This window comes from Copadichromis virginalis, linkage group LG3 (genome assembly GCF_057382275.1).
Source record: "Copadichromis virginalis isolate Kocher_CV1m ecotype Utaka linkage group LG3, C_Virginalis_male_GT1.1, whole genome shotgun sequence".
Lineage (NCBI taxonomy): Eukaryota > Metazoa > Chordata > Actinopteri > Cichliformes > Cichlidae > Copadichromis > Copadichromis virginalis.
In genome coordinates, this window is record NC_140620.1 from 60023918 (window position 1) to 60042515 (window position 18598).

The window sequence follows — 18598 nt, forward strand, 5'->3', positions numbered from 1 at the left end:
CCTGTGTGTTGGCCCTGCGACAGACTGGCGACCTGTCCAGGGTGTACCCTGCCTCTCGCCCTATGACAGCTGGGATAGGCTCCAGCGCCCCCCGCGACCCTGAAAAGGATAAGCGGAAGCGAATGGATGGATGAAGGATTAAGATATAAATCGCAGAAGCATCGATCCACACATTCAAAGAAGAACAACCCAACAAACTCTTCATAAAACTCCAAGAGTATGAAAATCTTTATTTCTGTCTATTCTGTGTTGTTAATAACATCACATCTTCACATAGTAGCAAAAACATATTAAACAAACATTAATCTCAACATGCATACTGTACTTCAAGTTTCTCTCATGGAAAGGCCAGTGTTACTTTTATAGTATCCTTTCCATAAATATCATAAATATCTTTACCCATGTAGTGGAATTATTTTATTTTTTCATTTTAGTTAACAAGTATAATGTGACCACATTCACTTTTTATCAGGACAAGCTACACCACCACGGTGGTTAGCATACAATAACACTGCCTTGTTCTCAAAGCTTCTTGCTAACTGTACTTTTTTCTGAGATGTTCTCTTTAAGTAAGGATACTGAAAGTGTAAGCAGTGTATACGGTCACATCACGTGCTTAAGGTTGTGTTAGCACTGATAATTCCTTCACAGTTCTTTAAAGATGCTGAAGTCATCATATCAGCTGTAAATGCAGTGCTGCTGCTGTCCTTACGCTATACTTTCAAGCATCACACTTTCTTACTGACCAGTTTATTTCCACTTTTTATGCTCTAGTATGGTGTGACTGAATGAAGTCAGCAAACCAAATTCTGTCCATCTGAGGATGAGAAAAAACTTGCATGAAATGGGAAGAATGAGATGAAGATGGCTCCTATGCTTTAGACGTGGCACTGTTTCTGCCATTGTAAGTACGCTAATGCTTGAAAGATCCATTAAAAGTCTGACACTTCACTCTTCAGCTGGAGCGTCCATCAAGTTTTACATTCCAGGTTTCCTCGTTGGGATTACGACTCAGACGATGATGTGAAAAATTAGTTATTACATTAAACCCATAAAATCAACACTGGCAAAAAAGCCGTGCACTTCACAGAGCAGCTTTCTATGGCCGAGCAGCTCCTGCAGGTGTAAGGTGTAGGTGTCACAGCACTCTGGTCCAAAGAGGTTATGTGCAGCATGCAGACAGAAAATGGCTTTACAGAATATGACTGAATGTTGAGGCACCAAAACACACTCAGTCTGCCCCTCAGTCTGATCAAGAAGAAAACCTGACTGAGCGCTTCATAACATCAGTACGATGATGTCCCAGAGGCCATGTTCAGGTTATTCTCCCGTCCACACTGAGCGGGCGGATCAGTGGAGTCTGCATTAGCTTTAACAGAAAGGTCTGATTTAAGCAGGTAAGCTGAATAGACAAGAAAAGCTAGAAAGCTTTATCAACTATAACCCCAGCGAGGACCTTGACAGGTGTCTTGTGTACAGGTGAAGGCTGGACAGTCAGCAGGATACCTTCCTAACATTTGTCATTCCCAGCATTGAACCGTTTCCTGGCACAGCCTCAGTGAAACAGAGCATCGTTTCCACCCCACAGTTACAGACAGGCTGTGCTTTTCTTTGGTAACACCGTCGAATGAGCCCCGTGTCCTCTCTCAGTAGCTGCTTTCGTGTCCTGTCAGGATGTACAGGCTGCTCAGTGCTGACGGGTCATCAGTCGGTGTGCTCTGAAGGATGATGTCTCTGCACATTGTCAGCAAATGAGAAGGAGATGAGTTGTAAAGGAGAACCAGAGAAAGGCAGTACTAACCTAAAGCCAGTGCCTCCACCTGCTTCTACTCCTCCCACCTCTAGTACTAACACTACTCTACTGATACTACAACCACTGTAGTTTGACTTTAATGCTACACACTGGTACAGTACTGGTACACTTACTGGAGTTTTACTCCTGTTCCTGCTCATCACCACGCCTACTACTTTTTTAAACTTTATGATAAGTGTGAACATTTACACACCAGCATACAAACAAGTTTAAAGTAGAAAAAAGGAAGCAAAGAGCTGAGAAATACATAAAACATAACACAGAAGAAAAAGAAACCTTTGCAGGGATTCCTTCTACACCCAGTTTGAGTAAAAACTAACTGAAACACAAGGAAAGAAGATAAGATCAACTAAATAAGGGTTGTATAATAATACTTAGTACTGGCAGCCAGCAGCGCTAAGCCTCAGCCTCCCAGTAGACACACCTATGGTACCGATTTAAAATCCTACATGTCTTTGTTCTCAGGTTATCACGTTCACAAACTTTGGTGTCCACGCTATTTGCCTGCCAGGCTGACAATGATTTAGATCACAGAAACTTTTTTAAGCTGTTATTCCTGGTTTCACAGTGGAAAACTCCGGGTAACGTCCATTATCTTTGCTCCTGTATAAGACTTTCCTGAATGCTGAGGTTTGGTCTTCCACATGAAATTCAGTACTTTTGTTTCAGTTTCATTAATGATGCATTGATTTTGGACATCGATGTAATACATATGTGATACACGACAGTCTTTGAGTCCGTCCTTCTCATATATAATCCCACTGTTTTTGCACTTAGTAATGACTGATTTAAAAAAGAAATTGCGAAATATTTCTAATGAACTCACCACGATTCTTATTACAAACTTCATTAAGAGCTGCTGGATCAACAGGGGTGTCCTGGATTTGTTAGTAATATAATATAGTAATATATTATTATTAGTTTTAATTATTTAGTCAAAAATCAATTCCAGACTGCTCTGAAAGAAATCAAAAAGAAAAGGACATTTTCTGAAGACTGAGCTTTAATGCCAGATATCTATACGATCCAAATGTAAACACACACTTGTAGTTACTGAAATTATTCATTTTCACAGGTTGTGTGTCAATTGTTTGAGAAAACCTGGTGTTAATGTCCCCTCCTCCCACAAAAATGATCAAAAGGAAGTGCTGAGGTTATTATCAGGATGTCCTAAAAGCTCTCAGTTAATCCAACATGCTGCAGCGAGAGTCCTGACAGGGACTAGAAACAGAACATTTATTGGCTCCAGAATAAAAGATTCAAAATCCTCACATAAAAGGTTTTGAATAATCAGCCCCTGTCTTATCTTAATGACTTTATAGTACCATATCACCCCATTAGAGCACTTCGCTCCGAGTATTTAAAAGTAAAATGGGAGCCAGACCCTTTGGTTTCCAGGCCCCTCTTGGTAAATGGTAAATGGACCGGTTCTTATATAGTGGTTTTCTACTCTGAGCACTCAAAGCTTGCCTCATTCACCCGTTCACACCCATTCATACTCTGACGGATGCACTGGAGAGCAACTTTCATGCAGGATATCTGGCATGTAGACGGGGAGTAGGTAACCTGCTCCCCCACCTGAACTACAGCCACCACTTCTGTGGAACCAGCTTCCAGTTTGGGTTTGGGAGACAGACACCCTCTCTACTTTTAACATTAGGCTTCAAACTTTCCTTTCTTCCCTGAATCCTCCCTTAGTTAGCCTAAGTCTAGGCTGCTGGTGGGTTCCCGTGATGCACCAAGTGTTTCTTCTTCAGTCGCCCTTTTCACTCACTATCTGTTTATACACCTCTCTGCATTCAATCATTAGTTGAGAATATTCTCTGGCTCTCTTCCCCAGATTGTCTTTGTCCCGTCTTCCTCCTCTCACCCCCCCAACCAATCGCAGCAGATGCCCGCCCCTCCCCCAGCCTGGTTCAGGTTTTCACCTGCTAAAAGGGAGTTTTTCACCTTTGTGCACCATAATTGCAGGGCCTTTACCTTACAATATACAGTGTCTTGAAGTGACTATTGTTGTGATTTGGCACTAGCATAAAGAAAATTAGCACTAAGGAAAGTAGTTTTCTGTACAAAGTGTCAGGTAGACGGTAGTTGGTAACTTTAATGGCTGTTTTTCTTTGGAGGGCTGCATGCAAACACATAGGCTGCATTTCCTAAATCCTTGGATCTGAGTAACCAACAGAACAAACACTCTAGTGTGACTCCTGCTTTAATGCTACCATTAATGCTAGCAGTATTCATGCTACTTCCACATGCTACTCTGAAAATCACTTCCAGGTCTATTAACAATAGTATCAAGAAAAATACTATCCTGATTACTTCTGATGTACTAGGATTACTAGTTTCTCACAGTGATTGATAGTTCTTGTCAGCATACAGTTAACATACCTGTTTGTTCCCAGAACTCTGAACACACGACTCTCATCTGTAATTTCTTGTGTTACCTGCACATAAAGTGAAAATTCACATGTGTAATGACTTAGAACTAATATGATAAGCACATGATACGAGCTCAGCCAACGTTGGATGAATTTACTAGTTCATCACCTCATCTGAATGGAAACTCCTCCCTTTGAGGCCATGCTTCCAGAACGCCAGCACACTATCCTGCAAGCAGACTGACAGAACAGGAGGTGTCACTCAGCTTTCAGGACACACATCAGCTCTCATTCACTTTGTTTGTCACATCATCATTTCTACCTAGTGTTTCAATGGGGAAGTCAAAGACTATTTCTGCAGCCAGCTGTCTGGATGGAAGTCCTTGCAGGTTCACGACCTTTACAGTTCCTGTCCAAACGGTACACAGATTGAGAATGAGCATGAAAGACATTTGAAGGATTCACAATATGCGAGGGGACTTACTTTCCAAGGTGATGAGAACAGTGTCTCGGTCCAGCTGGGTTACCTGCACGGCTCTGAGTGCTCCACTATCTCCTGATGCACGGAAAGAAGGAAGCTTGTTGAAACAAGTTGAAGCTTGAAGCTTCAGGAAGTCAGCAGAGAAATTCAGAAACGGTCCTACCTGGCACTGGAACAGGAGCGCCGTTCAGCTCTATAATATCAAACCTGAGCTGTTGGCCGGTTGGTGGTTTATCATTACTACAGTCTCTCACTCCAACACACAGCTGAGGAAACTCATCTGTTGCCAACACCAGCAGTTCAAATATCGGAAGAGAATCTGGGAGTCTGATGGCGAGTTGCTGTGAAACAGTCACCAAGGAAACAAGAAAAACTAAATAAATTCTCATGATGGTTAAGTGATGCTTGTTAAACCGGAGCTGATCCTGTTCATACAACCGTCCAAAACAGCACAACAGAATTCTTGTATGATTAGCAAATCTTGAGATTAAAGATAAACTGATGCCATCCACCCATCCATCCATCCACCCGTCCGTCCGTCCATCCTGCCGTCCATCCAGCCGTCCATCCACCCATCCATCCACTCATCCATCCGTCCATCCATCCATCCATCCGTCCGTCCATCCGTCCATCCATCCATCCATGCGTCCGTCCGTCCGTCCGTCCATCCATCCATCCATCCATCCATCCACCCATCCATCCACCCATCCATCCATCCAGCTGTCCATCCATCCACCCATGCGTCCGTCCGTCCGTCCATCCATCCATCCGTCCGTCCATCCATCCGTCCGTCCATCCATCCATCCATCCATCCATCCATCCATCCACCCATCCATCCAGCTGTCCATCCATCCATCCATGCGTGCGTCCGTCCATCCGTCCATCCATCCATCCATCCATCCATCCAGCCGTCCATCCATCCAGCCGTCCATCCATCCATCCATCCATCCATCCACCCATCCATCCACCCAGCTGTCCATCCATCCATCCATCCGTCCGTCCATCCATCCATCCGTCCGTCCATCCATCCATCCACCCATCCAATCATCCGTCCATCCGTCTGCTTCCGGTTATCCTTTTTCAGGGTGGCGGGGGGCTGGAGCCTGTCCCAGCTGTCTTAGGGCGAGAGGCGGGGTGCACCCTGGACAGGTCCCAGTCTGTGGCAGGGCTAACACATAGACACAGACAACCATTCGCACACATTCACACCTATGGGCAATTTATCGTTTCCAATGAACCTGTCCCCTAACTGCACGTCTTTGGACTGATGCCACTTTTCCATAATGTTGTGACACAGGCGTGTTTCTCCAAGCAGCACTGTGTTAGGACTGCAGACAGGCTTAACACAGAGCTCTGTTCTCACAGTACATACATTATCTTCATGAAATGTGCGAGACATTCACAAAAAACCTGTCAATTAGTCTGCTATGTGATCTAATGGTGCATGCTGGCGTTGAACTGTGTGCTGATAACACTGTTCCTGTAGCACAGAAAACACATGGTAACCATTCAGTTACACGAGCTTGGACCCAGAGAAGGTGCTGTTGGTGTTTTTGGACGGCGTTTATACAACGTTTCTTTTATTTAGTCTCTAAAATCTTGTTGGGCTTGAATAAAAAGTATGCATATGTTATTAAAAAAAACAATGACATGCTTCAGATTTTGATATGCTGTCTGTCTACTTTTATGTAATCCAGGTCTAATGGCTGGTTTGCATTGTGGAAATCGGGGTAGAGTTAGAAAGGAAGACATTTATTCAGGTGGCAAGTTTGACATATCTGTACAAACCTTTAGATGCATGAACTTTTGAAGAGGCTCATACCACAAGAGTAAAACCAGGCCAGATGGGACAGCCCCGCACAGAAATGTGCTATCTGTGTATGGGTTTCTTGCTGAAACAGAGAGAGCAGGACTAAGTGTCTGCAGTTGTTCTCCGTGAACAAACAGACTGACCAGAGTAACTCTGCATTGCTTACCTACACTGCACCTCCTACAACCTTTAGTGTCAGGAATCTTTACAGATATGGTAAACTTTCTGTGGCCAACAGAGAATATCCAGGTCAGAACAAGCAGACAAAATTGGGTTTACAGTATCCTCCTTCCTCAAAATCAGGTGGTAGCATCATACATGACATTATTAACACTGCTGCACCTACAGCTCCTGTTTCCCTGCATCTGTGATGGCGTGTCGTACCTGAGACTGATCCGCTCAGTGAGGCGGTTGGTGCTGAGCGACAGGCTGCTGTGTTTCTTGTGCAGATGTCCTTTCTGTTCAAACAGAGCTGGCAGGCTGTGCGAGTAAAGCTGGGCCGACTTGCCTGCAGGATGGAGCCTTTTTAGAGCAGCATATTATCGAGTGGACACAATGTTCTCCGTTTGTGTCACGCTGTTTGTTACCTGATACGGACATCAGCACATTGTTCATAACATATAGCCATATACATCGCTGAGGGAGGAGCTGTGGGGAAAAGACAAGCAGTTCACTGAGACTTCAAACATCCAGCTTCAGTCATCAGACTGTTCCAGAAACATCATTTCCTGGTTTTCAGTGCTCCTCCTTTCATCAGGAGCTGCACTCCTTACTCAGGTTTTTCAGGGTGATGCGATTAATGACTTGCACTTTGCTGTTATTACTTGCATTTTTACACAATGCTCTTCTACTCTGACTGACACTTTCAACTACCAGCTTGACCGCGCATCACTCTTTTCTACCTCAAAACGACCAGTTACACATGTCTGCATGAATTCTGCACGCACGTTTGCACTACAAGCTGCACACAAACACGTGCACACACATGCGCACACTCACATGCACACATCCATGATTTACTCCAAACCTAACCTTCGGCGCTTTTTAACTTCCAACCCCTTCAGTGGAAACATCGGGAGAAGTTTGCCAGATTTAGGGTTTGCAGTGTTATTGCAGTGTTAAGCATAGACTGGTTTTAAGGAGGTCGCTCCTTACTGGGGTTATATTGTCATAGTATCTTATGCTGCAGACCTAACCTGCGCTGGACCGAGTTATTCCTCCTGCACGTCTGTGCACGGATAGTCGAGCATCTTATGAATATAGCCACTTGACCTTTGACCCATTTCAGTATAAGATATTGTGAAAGTATTAGTCTTAGCTGACTTTCCTTCGTGTTTCTAATAGAGATGGCACGATACCACTTTTTTATGTCCGATACCGATGCCGATATCATAAATTTGGATATCTGCCGATACCGATATGAATCCGATATAGTGTTTTTTAATCAACAAAACTGGTTTTTTTTAAATATCTTGCTCCATTTTGTATAAGTTCATACTCAAGTTTAAAACAACAACTACACTAAAGCTATTCTGTTATAACTGTATACAAAAAAAATCTTTCATAGTTCAGCACACCATGCTGTGGTGTGCTGGGGGAGCAGCACAGCAAAGAAGGACTCATCCAGGCTGGAGAAACTGATCAGGAGGGCTAGCTCTGTGGTCGGCATGAAGCTGGACACTCTGGTGACAGTGGCAGAGAAAAGGACATTAAAGAAACTGATGGACATTAAGGACAATGCCAGGCATCCTCTGCACACGGCCATTAACAACCAGAAGAGTCTGTTCAGTGACAGGTTGCTTCTCCCCAAGACAAGAACTAACAGACTTAAAAACTCCTTTGTCCCACACGCCATCAAACTGTTTAACTCCTCTCTGGAGGGGAGAGGGAGGGGAGACAGGAGGACAAAGGAGGGGGGAACAACTAAGCTGTAGTGCCTCTTCACCTCACTGTGCAATACCTTTTGTGCAATACTTTTGTAAATAGTCAACAGTGCAATAGACTCAATACTTGAAATGTGCAATTCACTTGTATTTTTATTTTTATTCCTATTTATTCTATTTATCCCCTTCGTATATTTTATTTATATTGTCTCTGTATTTATATATATGTGTGTGTGTATAACTCTGTAACTTCTGTCGGTGCTGTGCTTTTTTGGAAATCGAATTTCCCAGAGGAACCCACCCGAGGGATTAATAAAGTTCCATCTTATCTTATCTTATCTTATCTTATCTTATCTTAGCAATACTGATCAATCTAATAAACTTAAACCTACACCATCCTCCCTATTCTGGTATTTTAAAGAGTACTTAGCGTAAATATTAAGCAACCTAACTAATAGGGTTCCAACTCCCAGCAACAACAAAAATAAATAAATAAAAAATAGGGAACCACCCCTCACGCTCCACCTCATGATGCTTAATCAACGTAATCAACCTTAATTTGATGCAGTGTGAAAAAAATGCACAGAAATCAATTATTTTTCAAGAAATATTAAATAGATTCAACATCTTTCTTCAACAAAATTGCAGACTGCACAGATGGTACCTTCCCAAAGGAAAATGTACTATAGCTTACTAGGATATATATATATTAGACTTAACAGTTACTATATACAGTAATGGACTTCTATACATTTTACATCAGATTAAAACTTTGGGTGTAAGATTCAGATAATTATTTAATAACAGCCAGACATTTTAAATGAGAATAAGAAAGAAAAGTATGTCTTTGTGCCCCCTTTTCCCTGTTCATGCCCTATCGGCCCCCCTGGCTAAACTTTGCTAGATCCGCCCCTGCACAGTTACAGCCGTCAGCTGCGTAGAAAAGGATCCAGGTCTAGAAAGTAATATTAAATACATTCTAACAACAGCTTATCAAGCTTAAACATGCTGCTGTTGTTCAGCCGCTGGTTTCTTCTTTCTGGTGCAAAGTGGGCCAAAAACAAAGAAGAGAGACGGAGTCGTGACAGAAAAGCCGATCAGCTGATCATTAAGCAGTTTCATGATTGAAGTAGCAGCAGGAGAGGCAGTCGCTCGTTAAGCTTAACGCAGGAATGCTTTACAAACATTCAGAGATGGACTTACACACGTGCTTTACTTCTCTCGGGGATAACTTTGTCGGAGATGAAATGCCAGGTTGCTAGCGAAGCTCCAAATAAGATAAGATAACTCTTTATTGTCATTGCACAGTCATACATAGTACAGTAGTACAATGAAATTGGAAAAACTGTCCTACGTCGGCACTACATATAACACAACACGACACGATATGACACATCACAACGTAACAAACAACACAACACAGTATATTAACTTAGTATAAAAAAGAAGAATAAGTGTATGTGTATTGCACACTGTTATTATTGCACATTAATTATTATTGCACCTTGTTATAAATATAAATATTATTGTTATTGTTTTAAACATTGTTACCTCCCCCTAAAAAGTCCAGGGAGGTATCCAGTCAGGTCAGCTATTTACATTGATCAGGGCTATTGCCCTGTCCTTGAGTCTATTTGTTCGGGACCTCAGCAGCCTGAACCTCCTGCCAGACGGCAGCAGCTTAAACACCCGGTGTCCTGGGTGTGTGCTATCCAGACCACCGACAGGTCCCGCATGCCACAGCTGCTCTATCACGTGATGCATACTGCTCGACGTGCTAACGTTCTGAGGTGAGTTACGGCGTGTTGCAAGTTTTGTGAGGTGCTTTCGTGACATTTAATGGATCGGATTACATTTTTTATTTTTCTCCGATATCCGATCCAGTAATTTAGGTCAGTATCGGACCGATACCGATACGTAATATCGGATCGGTCCATCTCTAGTTTCTAATGTTCTTGTGTTACTAGTAGCCCTGATGTTTCCCCTGTCTGACCTCTGTCTCGTCTATGTGTTGCTCAGTTTTCTGGTGTGTCGTGTTTTTGTCCGTCTTCCCTCCTTTTCCTCTCATCGCCGTCATCTGTGTCCAATCATTTTAGCCCGTACCTTGATCCCCATCTGTTCATCTTTGTTCTAATCCCTGTTTTGTAGCATGTAGCATGTCTTCCACACATAGCTCCTGCCTCTGTGCTCATTTTGGGATTCTGTTTTGTTGTTGGCTAATTTTGTGCACAGCTAAAGTTTGCTTTGCTGACTTTCCCTTGGTGCTTTGCAAATAAGTCGTCTTTCCAATAACTTCACCAGAATGGAGGGCAATGAAAAGCATTAAAATGTTACCAATTATACTCATTAAACACAGGACATGTAATAAAGGATTCAGGCCAGTTAAGTGGAGTGGACAGCATGGCTGTTAAAGCATTATAAATGTGAGAGAATTACGATCTTACCTTCTCTAATGTATCTTCATGAAGTTCATTAAGGTTCAGTGTGTAGATGCCTTCTTCTGCCCCAAGAATAAGATACTGATCTAAGTAGGGAAAGTGTTTATATAAAGAAGTTTCCATCAGCACCAAACACCATCGCATCACAAGGTTCAGACACCAGACCTGCTTTCACTTTGGCTGCTATCCCCATTAAGAGTGCCTCTTTGTGCTACAATGTCAGGCAACAGCACGCACATGACCCATGCTGTGTGCAGGCACCTGGCCACTACAGTGCCACATCACATTCATTGTGACACATTGAAGGACGTGCACACGTAACAAAGAGCATCTCTGCACAACAAGACCATCTTAAAGAGAACACAGCCACATTTAAGTCAGTTACAGCTTTCCTTTCAAACAAGAAGTCTCCTTTTCATCGTACCTTGCATAAATGAACTGTCTGCTCACATTAATATAAACCTGTTATAAACCTGCTGCTGTGAGATTTCTGAGAAAACGCTCTCATTACTCCACTATGAAGTAAAAACAGAACCACAGACCAAACCACTGACCTCTTGTTTTGGGAAAAATCCAGGTGACGGCGCAGTTGATTTTTAGAGGGCAGCCATTGAAGACTTTAGAGAAGCAGGCTCCCATCTACAGAAGCAGCAGAGCAACTGAATCACGTATGGTCTGGCATGTTTAGATTGACTCTTCAGTTTAGGTATGTTATCTTTCCAACAAAACCAAACTGGCTGTTATACTTTTATTCAAAGTTGCACAAGTAATTTTTTCTGTTCAGTCATCCAGGTCACGGTAATCTGAGGAGCTTTGTCTCCCAATAGGGCTTAAAATCTGGGACTCTCCACCTACTGCTCTTAGAACTGAAGGAGCTTCTCAGATAAGAGATGAAACGTCCCTTTGTCTTTCAAAGCTCCTTAGATCACAAACCAGTTTGCACAAGAGTTACTCTAAAAGTGAGGAAGTAGTGAGAAGGTGCAGAGGTTTGTGGAATCTGTTGGCAGGACGCAGCCATTAAAACACACGGTTGTACGTGAGGAAGCATATCGTGTTAGTCATGAGAGCTTTGGGCGTAAAATGTTAAACTTCACACTTACATGGACTTGAGGGGTGGGAGGAAGGCCATGACAATCAGCGCTCTAAAAATGTCAAAGGTTACACATAACAAATGTTATTATTTTTTGTAAATGTCACAAATCAGCATTTTGACCGTTACACGGTGTGTAGTCCGACACCTTTAAAGGATCCAATCATTAGGAAGTTATAAGGTTAGCAAGTCACACAGGCTGATATGCTGAGGCTTCCACTTACATCATCCTTCGTCTTCCTCCTCAGTGTGCTCCATTCTGGTGATAGTGGGGTCTCTCGCTTGGGTGAGGAAGCAGTAGTAACCAACTCTGCTGGCACAGCGCCCTCCGCTGGCCGACATGTTTCACTGCAGCCCTTTGTGATGTCCTGAGTGGCCGAACACCTGGCCAAGGCTAAAAGGAGAAAGAGATTTCTGTGGGACTCATTCTGAGCTTGGTCAGCTTAAAGTGGAACTATTACGGTCATAGCTGAAGTTAATGCATGCATGAAGTCATGTCTGCAGTAACTGCAGTATACATTATTACATGGTATTAAAGTTCCACATCACGACATCACGACATTTACATTCATTAGCGTACAAAACAACAAGCAAGCGCAGTGTGTCAGCCTGAAAAAGCAGATACTTTGACAACCTCTACCAAAGTACAAAGATGACTAAAATATGCAAGAAAACTGCTCCTGCTGAAGGTGGAAACAATAAACAACAAACGTGTTTCACCACTTGAGGCAAAAACACTCCATCGAGTACACCCAGATCACGATGGCACACAAGGAGGAGACACTAACAACGTTAAGCAGTTGTTCAAAAAGCCTGAGCCAAGATACAACATCCCAGGTAGAAGATAACTTTTTACTTTATGTGATGATATTGTGGAGTTAGAAGGTGATTTACTTTTCTGTTAAAGTGTTATATGTTATGTTTTGAGTTTTCTACGATACTTTCGTCCTTACATTTGTCTAATTCTGTGTAACTGCTCTGCACTCTAACTCTGCTGATGCAGGCGCATTGTAACAATTCAATTTAATGTATATATCAACAAATAATCACAACATTTGCCTCAAGGTGCTGAATAGTGTAAGGTAAAAAACCCTACAATAATACAGACAAATCAGAAAACCTCAACAATCATATGACCCCCTATGAGCAAACACTTTGGCCACAGCGGGAAGGAAAAACTCCCTTTTATCAGGAAGAAACCTCCAGCAGAACCAGGCTCAGGGAGGGGCGGGGCCATCTGCTGCGACCGGTTGGGGTGAGAGAAGGAAGACAGGATAAAGACCCATCAAGCAACTTATAAGGATAAATGTGCAGGCAAATTGTTTATATCCAGCAAAGCTGAGAATAAAACTGGACACCGGAGAGAAGACCTAACAGAGGCCGCACGGCGGCTGAAAGAGCTCTGAGAGTCTGAACAGGGCGTGGAGAAAGAGAGTGCATCGAAGAGGAGCTGAAGGAAGGCTGGAGAAGCAACAGGGAGGCAGCGGTGTCAGCATCAGACCTCAGGGCCCTTATGCAGGAAGAACTCTAAATTAACTCAATTCTAGAACGACTTGAATATGTGTTGATTGATACGTTGAAAGTGACAAAAGAAAGAAGAAATCGAGACAAAGAAGTAGATGCACACAACATACAGTGGATGTTTTGTTTCGGCCAAAACATCGAGGCAGATAGGTTTCAGATAGTAAAATATCCCATATTAACAAACAATATATTTATAAAGTTCAGACGGGGGACGCGTTCAGGTTTAACATGAGTGGATTACACTCACCTAGGATTTATTGACCGTTTCTTATCAATTTTTACTCCCTGAAGAATTTTTTAAAATTCCATCATGTTGGATTTTATACTTGATTTAAAAAAACATATCAAATAATGATTTCGTACATTGATTTAATATTTCTAAGCGTGAGACTCAAGAAAAATACAAATAGAAAATGCGAGGTATTGAGGGGTGTCATGTAGGGGGTTTGGTGGTGGGAGGAGCTCAGACGGTCACGTCCCAACAGGTTTATTTTGTTCATAGTGAAAGGTAAGGACTCTCACTGGCTGCTATAAGCATGTTTTGACGTGTTTTCTGTGGCAGTAGGAATGAGTATAAACACTCTGCTATCAGATTTTTTTCATGCTTCAACATTCAGGATTTTGCTTGCTGTATCAGCCACACTCGTGTTTTAGTTCTGTTTTATGGCTCCGAGAGGTTGTGTCATTTCTCCAGACAACTTTGGTTTGATTTGTGCTGAATACACTGTTAAAAGTCAACAAAGGAACATAAGGGATTTTGCGAATAAAGTTTATTTTGCTTACTTTAAAATGAAACTTTGGGATCGAGACAAAACACCCTGATTTTTTGCAAAAAAACAAACATTTTTGGATTCAGCACCCTAAAAATATCCCATTCTCGCGTACAGAGCAAAGGGGAATATGCAATCATATAGAGAAAATGACACATATGCACTTTGTTAGTTATAACATAAAAGGAATTAATAACCTGATTAAGAGAAACAAATCCTGGGACAGTCACAGAGACTGCAGTGCTCTGCAGCTTTGATTCTAGAAACCGACCTGAGACAGAACATCATGTAAGGCAAAAAGGGACCCCAGACCTGATTAAAGATATCTCTCCCCTTAACTCTGTACATGACCTGTTCATATCAACAAGAGTTAGATGATGCAGTATTATCCTGCAACCTGTCATAACAGCCAGATGCACCCAGAGCCTCTGTCTTCCAGACAGATTCATGCTGTCAGGTAACAGACCCAGGACACACAAAGCTGGAGTCTTAGAGAGATTAAGATGAAAAAGATCATTCATAAGGTTAACATGTATTTTCCACATGCATACAGCATATGAACTGACATCCTGGCTTCTTTCTGACATTTCCAGCAGGTTCTGGAATAACTCCTGGATACTAGATGGAGGGTCTGGGTTAGTCTTCAGATTAGATCAAGGTCCAGATCCCCCAGCTGATGAATTCCTGCCCTAGCACACGCATCCCACTTGAACGCTTTCTTACCAATAAATACTTTCTTGTTATACCAGACAGAGGTGAGAGAGGTGAGAGAGGGATTAGTGTTGATGAACTGGGGAGCTCTAAACTAAGTCTCTTGTACAAAAGCCAAAAACTGGACCTTTAAGGCCTCTAAAGGTGTAGGAGCCACTAAGCTTTCATCAGTCGCCACCTATGATGGCAGGAGAGTTATTCATCTTAACTAACTGAGAGATAGTGGCATAGTATCCATTTTCTATCTCTGATAGCATATATGTTGAACTGATTGAAGGATGGCTTTTGCCTGCCCACATATAACCCTCCACACAAGCCGTCGAGTTGCCAACAATATAAGGAAAGCTCTAAATTTACAAATCGCCTTTAATGTTTCTTAGCTTGGATGCTGAGAAACATTCGACTGAGTGGGTTGGGTATTCCCGGAACAAACACTGATAACAATGGTATTTGGAGAAACATTTGCTACATGGATCAACACTCTCTATATAAAGATCGTAGGGGGGGTCAAAGGTCACAGTTAACGGATGCTACTCTGATTTCATCAAGTATATAAAGACATCGCTGGGATCACATATGTTTACCTCACTGTCTGAAATAGTCTAATACAAACATCTGAAACTGCAACGTTATGTGGGACAGGACAGAAGTTAAAAGAAAAAGCGTCTGTTTAAAGGCAGACAAAGCTGAGGTCTAATGTTGTGATGAGTACCTGTGGTGGAGTCGGCTGTGACAGCGCTGTCGGGGCCCAGTGTACAGGTCGGTCTCGGTGTAAGATCTTTGTCCTCTGTGCTGGGAGTCAAAGAGCTGAAGGCTGGCAGTGAGGCCGTAGACGGACTGAACACACTGCTCTTTCTGCCTCCCTGAGAAACACCATCAAACATGTTACTAAATACAAATACACATTACTGCATGTGACAAGGCTGATGTGCATGGGAATGTTGCTCCCATGGTTTCATACTGAACACATTTCTGCATGTTCATCAGATGGAATAATGCCTCTGTGGTGAGTCATGGTGTTTCCTCCCTTCTCCACTGGCATTAGAGGGTGTTCCCAGGACCTCAGCTGTCGAGGGCATTTTACCCCTGCTACAACTGGACCAGACAATAAGCGATTAAAAACCCCACGAGAGGTGCAGCCAATGCTAGGGAGGAGGGGGGTAGTCAAGGGTGAGTGCCTGGTGGCTGGGCCCCAGCCAATGGTGCCTGGCCAGCAGCACCCCAAAGGAAGCCTGCACTCCTTTGGATCCACCACCTGCAGGAGGCGGCCAGAGGGATTCAGTGGCAAATGGATTGGGCAGTGGTCAACTCCTTGGGGGAAAGTTTCTTAAGGTTTAGGATGGCTTAAGGAGCCATCCTAGTTGATACAACTGAGAAGGTGCCTCTGGATTGGGAGATTAGGGCACCCTAGGAGCCTCTGGGCCCCCAGCATCCCTGTGAAGGTCTGTGCTAGGGTACAGGAAAGAAGAGTCCAGCAGTTAATGCAATCTTGGATCCAGAAAGAATAAAGCAATTTTTACCCTGGTCATGGAAGGCTGCACCAAATCCTTATTCTCCTGGGGACATTCAAGTTTCCCCAAAAACTCAACACGTGTTTTTGGACTTAAATTAGGCATTCAAGGCCTCCCTTGAAGTGTCCTATTATAGTGTTGATAATTATCAGATTGGAATGAAAATAATGAAGAAGCCACTTTGCCTTTGACACACTAGATCCTGCTGGACTGGAACTGAACTGTTGCTAGACAAGCAACAATAAGTTTGGACTCACACATGGTTTGATCACTCAGAGACATTCCCAAGCATTTACAGAGTCAGTACATGGGAGTAGGTTTAGCTGGTTGAGGGGGTTATGTAGCTGGCTAAGTAAGCCTTCTTTACTCTTTATCTCCTTTACATCTATGGCCAATTTAGAACTGCCAGTTAATCTAACATGCATGTATTTACACTGGGACGAAGCCAGTTACCCAGCGAAACCCCAAGAGGCAGGAGGAGAGCGCACCAGTGCCACACAGAAAGGCCCCAGGTGGGGTCTGAACAAGAGTTACCCACTGTAAAACCACGCCACCTAGAGGCTGGTTGGAACAAATGACCTGTACTGTACTGAGGCAAACGTAGAATTTGAGGAAGGCTAATTTAATTTTAAAGTTAGTAGAACGCACAGGCAGGAAACTGATGGAAAGTCATAATTAAAGCTTTCTGCACAATTTTCATCTTCCATTAAAACACTTATGCTACTTTGCATTTTTAAGCATTTTTTGTAATCTTCAGGTGTACACATATTAAACTAGTATGGAAGAGTAGAAACTGCACATACTACAAAAGTATTCGCTCATCTGCCTTCACACGCATATCGACTTGAAGCCAATTGATTCTATACAAGTTGGAACAGCTGAATTTGATGATCTGGACAGGTGAGTGAATACCTTTAGCAACATATAAACTAGTATATAAAAGTTGAAGATACACACAGACACAGTATATATGAACAACTCTAGAGTGACTGAATTGTGACAGAGATTTTGTTTATGGTAGAATGATTCACTCACATCAGCACATGGCACTCTCTTGATGGTTAAACTCCTGAAAGACAAAGGAGCAACAATGGTCATGCTCTAGAAGGCGAAGACGTCTTATAATGAAATCCACATCAAGCATAATAGAAACAAGCCGGACATAAAGGCAGGTGCTGGAGATGCTGAGGGTTGGCTAAGAGCAGGACATGAACAAAAATCTGAAGGAAACATTACAACAAAGCAAGCAAACACCAGACGTTCACTGAGGCGGTGCTGGTGTGGAAACCTTTTAGAATCAAACACTATGCAGGAGGTAACAGCTCCCCTCCTATATCCAACGACATCATGGATAAAAAGAAGAAATAGAAAAAAAAAACCTGCACTGTCCAAAATCTAGTCAGTTTTCCACATAATGTGAGGGAATCAGCACAAGCACCACATCAGTGACAAGTAACACAAACCCAAAGAAGTTAACAAAACAAAACACGTACATTTGTGCTAAATCAAACGTGCTCCCAAACTCCAGTTCATGGAGGTTGGGATTAGATCAGATTGAACACAAACCTGCTGATTATACCCAACACACAGACAATGGCTGATTTTCACATCAAGAATAATTCCATGACAAGCAGCTTATTTCAGGTGAATTCAGGTGGGATGGGGAGACATTGGTGTTAGGAAAGGCTAGAGTTAATGGACATGGCCTACCTCAGCTCGAGAGCTTGCTCCACACATTCCAACAGGCTCCTGCAACACGAAGACCTGATGTTTATCTGACTACAGGCCTGAATGGCCCAAGAAGGAATTAACCCAAGGTTTGATCACTGTCTATCATTTCAAACTCAGGCTTAGAGCACTCGTTTTTGTGCCAAGGGTTATTTCCAGTTTACCTACCATCAAACACAACTCACCCAGTTATATGCTTGAAGAGTTGCAGCAGGGATTATATACAGTTGTGGTTAAACGTTTATAAAGCCTTTTAATGGACTTTTAATGATTTCTTTTCCTTAATGACTTAAAAAAAAACAAGATCTGGGTGTACAAGTTTGAATTTAATTTGAATTTTTGCAGATCCACACAGAGTCAAAAGTTTGGACACATCTTCTCATTTGATGTTTTTCCTTCATTTTTACGACTTTCTACACTGATGTTTTCAGTTTGTAACTACAAATATACGAAGCAAGACA

The 18598-nt window shown here is 42.6% G+C and overlaps 1 protein-coding gene across 3 annotated transcripts in view; it reads right to left on the reverse strand.

The window, feature by feature from the left end:
- Positions 1–218: 218 nt before the first annotated feature.
- map4k2 (mitogen-activated protein kinase kinase kinase kinase 2) overlaps positions 219–18598 on the reverse strand; it is a 45921-nt gene continuing 27541 nt past the window's right edge. Inside the window, exons 16-32 of one of the 3 annotated variants that reach the window (XM_085451814.1) lie at positions 18120–18158; positions 17445–17478; positions 15611–15761; positions 12118–12287; positions 11904–11945; positions 11358–11442; positions 10810–10889; positions 7070–7130; positions 6867–6990; positions 6649–6707; positions 6461–6564; positions 4836–5013; positions 4676–4747; positions 4514–4600; positions 4361–4431; positions 4202–4257; positions 219–1734 (exon numbers count right to left, since the gene is read on the reverse strand). In XM_085451814.1, coding sequence (XP_085307940.1) covers positions 1647–1734; positions 4202–4257; positions 4361–4431; positions 4514–4600; positions 4676–4747; positions 4836–5013; positions 6461–6564; positions 6649–6707; positions 6867–6990; positions 7070–7130; positions 10810–10889; positions 11358–11442; positions 11904–11945; positions 12118–12287; positions 15611–15761; positions 17445–17478; positions 18120–18158 — 1501 coding nt within the window. In that variant the 3' untranslated portion in view covers positions 219–1646. The remainder of the gene's footprint in view (positions 1735–4201; positions 4258–4360; positions 4432–4513; positions 4601–4675; positions 4748–4835; positions 5014–6460; positions 6565–6648; positions 6708–6866; positions 6991–7069; positions 7131–10809; positions 10890–11357; positions 11443–11903; positions 11946–12117; positions 12288–15610; positions 15762–17444; positions 17479–18119; positions 18159–18598) is intronic. The other 2 variants (XM_085451816.1, XM_085451817.1) reach the window with 2 other exon arrangements.